The 2,444-nt window shown below is 47.4% G+C and overlaps 1 protein-coding gene across 1 annotated transcript in view; it reads right to left on the reverse strand.

The window, feature by feature from the left end:
• LOC109953066 (voltage-dependent L-type calcium channel subunit alpha-1D-like) overlaps positions 1-1,479 on the reverse strand; it is an 11,181-nt gene extending 9,702 nt beyond the window's left edge. The window contains exons 1-3 of the mRNA XM_020588436.1: positions 1,256-1,479; positions 1,061-1,161; positions 366-471 (exon numbers count right to left, since the gene is read on the reverse strand). Of these exons, the coding sequence (XP_020444092.1) occupies positions 366-471; positions 1,061-1,161; positions 1,256-1,336 (288 nt within the window). The 5' untranslated portion in view covers positions 1,337-1,479. The remainder of the gene's footprint in view (positions 1-365; positions 472-1,060; positions 1,162-1,255) is intronic.
• Between the last annotated feature and the right edge of the window lie 965 nt (positions 1,480-2,444).

Raw genomic sequence — 2,444 nt, forward strand, 5'->3', positions numbered from 1 at the left:
ATGGGGTAGGACTGGATAAGTCTGACTTCTTCCTACTCCATTCAAACATGTACTAGGTGTAAGCAAACTGATTTTGGATTAGCATTGGTTGGATTTGTGTAATTATGTGTGTGTTGCTGTCATTTGTTCTGTTCTGCATGTTTGAAAGAATAAATCAAATCAAATCAAAATCAAATCAAACACAGCTCAGGCCAGAGCTGCATGAGGCATGCTCTGTATGGCCCTACTCTCCTGAAGATGAACCCTTTAGATTCCAGTGACTCCATGATCTTTCCTTTAGCGCCACCCTCAGGACAAACTTTAAGATACCTAAGATATTCAGTCATTTACAGCTTTGTGTGTGTAGCTGTGTGGCAGGGTCTCACCAGGTCATGGTTGGTAGAGTTGGAGTCATCCTCAGGAAACGGTTTGGAGACTCCCAGAGCCACACAGTTAGCAAATATGGCTAACAGGATGAAGATGTCAAAAGGTCTGACAGACAGGTTAAAGAGCTCAACATGGTCCAACAAAATAAAAGCAGTTTCACTGTCTTGTGTGTCAGTCAGTAGAAGACAACCCAGCAGAGTAGTCTGCTCCTTCCTATATTTATAAGGACACAGCATGTACAGACATTCGGTACAAGTTTAAATATCAGCATAATTAATAAGGTAATACTACACAAACCCAGCCACTTTTCCCAGCTGATATTTCTTTACATTTTGAAGGCCTGTGTGCTGAACATCCCCATGGATGTCCACTCACTGGATCACTGAGACTGAGGACACATAAAACCAGGAGGCTTCTCAGACAGGGTCTCTCTATGCTCTACAACTTCTAACCGGGTCATGGGAGTTTATACTTGGTGGTCATCAGACATAATGACATCCTTGGAAAGTGTAACACTTGTGTGTGTGTGTTCAGGTCAGACCGGGTCCTGGCACAAACCGATGCAGCAGCCACACTACAGTAACCAACATCCTGCTGTGCGTACCACACCTGTACACACCAGCCCCTCCCACCAAGCCTCTGAGTCCAGCACGCCGCCGTAAAGCTGCAGCTAACTGGACAGATTAGAGGATACTTCCACTCGACCATTTGGAGAGCGGCTTGTCTGATGGGGTTGTTGAGCTTCAGACAGAACAATGCTCGAGGAGCTCGCTGCACCTGGTTACTGCCCTGCACCTGAGGAGGAAGAGCAGCATCATCCTCAGTAACTTTTTCATCATCGTTTATCATCATTATCCTGTCTCACCTGCTCCGTAGCCTGTTGTCTCACCTGTTTCTTGGCATGTTGTCCTCTCTTCTTCTGCGTGCCCGTTGAACTTGTGGTTGAGTGAAACGTGTCGGTTCTCGTCATCCTCACACCTCCCTCATTCTCTCCATCCAGCTCTTCATCCCACTCTGTGCCCCTGTGCTCACCTCCTCCTCTTCCTTGTGCCTCCTCCTCCTCCTCTCCTCCTCCACCCTCCCCATCCACTGCTTTGCTGTACCCATTACAACCTGCACCTGCAAACAGAAACAGAGAGAAAACAGCTCAGTCGCTGAAACGTCAGCTCCAACATACAGCTGCAAAACTGTGGTGAATCATTTCTCAAAAGTGGTTTAGTGGTCATTGTCACACATTAGGAAATAAACAACTCCATCATTTTGTAGAGAGTCTTCAGTAAGACAGAGTCAGTGATCTCTGCTCTGTTTACACTCACACACATTAGGCAGCATACACCATGTTCTATAGATGGGCTTTCTGCATAACACAAACAGAGAAAATCAGGGGCTATGTCCTTTAACTCCTAGTCCGAGTGACACGTTTCCATCACGCCTCCTGTAACCTTGTGATGTGTAAGCTGAGCTGCAGCAGTTAGTGGGCTTGTTGTTGGAACTGGGAGCACAGGGAGAAAACAGGTAACTCATTCAAAACAGCCACACACAAACACAAAAAAGCATTGAGGCTGAATGCGTAGACGTTGGCGTTCCAGTCTACCTGCACTGACTGACCGGTGGTACACTTCGCATGTCCACAACCCCAGATTGGATTGTAAACATGGCGCCCACCGAGACAGACGTGTTTGCGCGTTCCACTCTCGAATGCTGGCTTTTTCTTCATTTATTTCTTTTTTGCGTGTTTTTTACTTTTTCTGCAGTGCACAAATGTCATGCACTGCTAACATACAACAGACAGGCATTGCTGGGTATCGCCAACTCACAAAGCCACTGGGAATTTACTGGTTTCATACCACCGGAGCTACAACTCATTGTCCGCTCCCGCAACAGCAACAGCAACAACAATGAGGACAACCACCATCTTAAAGCAGGTGGGAACAATGAACATCAGCCAGCTCGCTGGCACATGCCCTGAGAGCCCTCCCAGGGATGTTGTCTGGTCCTGTTGCTTTGCAGGGGTTGATCTTCCTCAGGACTGTGCGTACCTGGCCTTGCAAGACAGTAGAGGGGAGGTGGGGGGTTGG

This window comes from Monopterus albus, unplaced genomic scaffold (genome assembly GCF_001952655.1).
Source record: "Monopterus albus unplaced genomic scaffold, M_albus_1.0 scaffold540.1, whole genome shotgun sequence".
Classification (NCBI taxonomy): domain Eukaryota; kingdom Metazoa; phylum Chordata; class Actinopteri; order Synbranchiformes; family Synbranchidae; genus Monopterus; species Monopterus albus.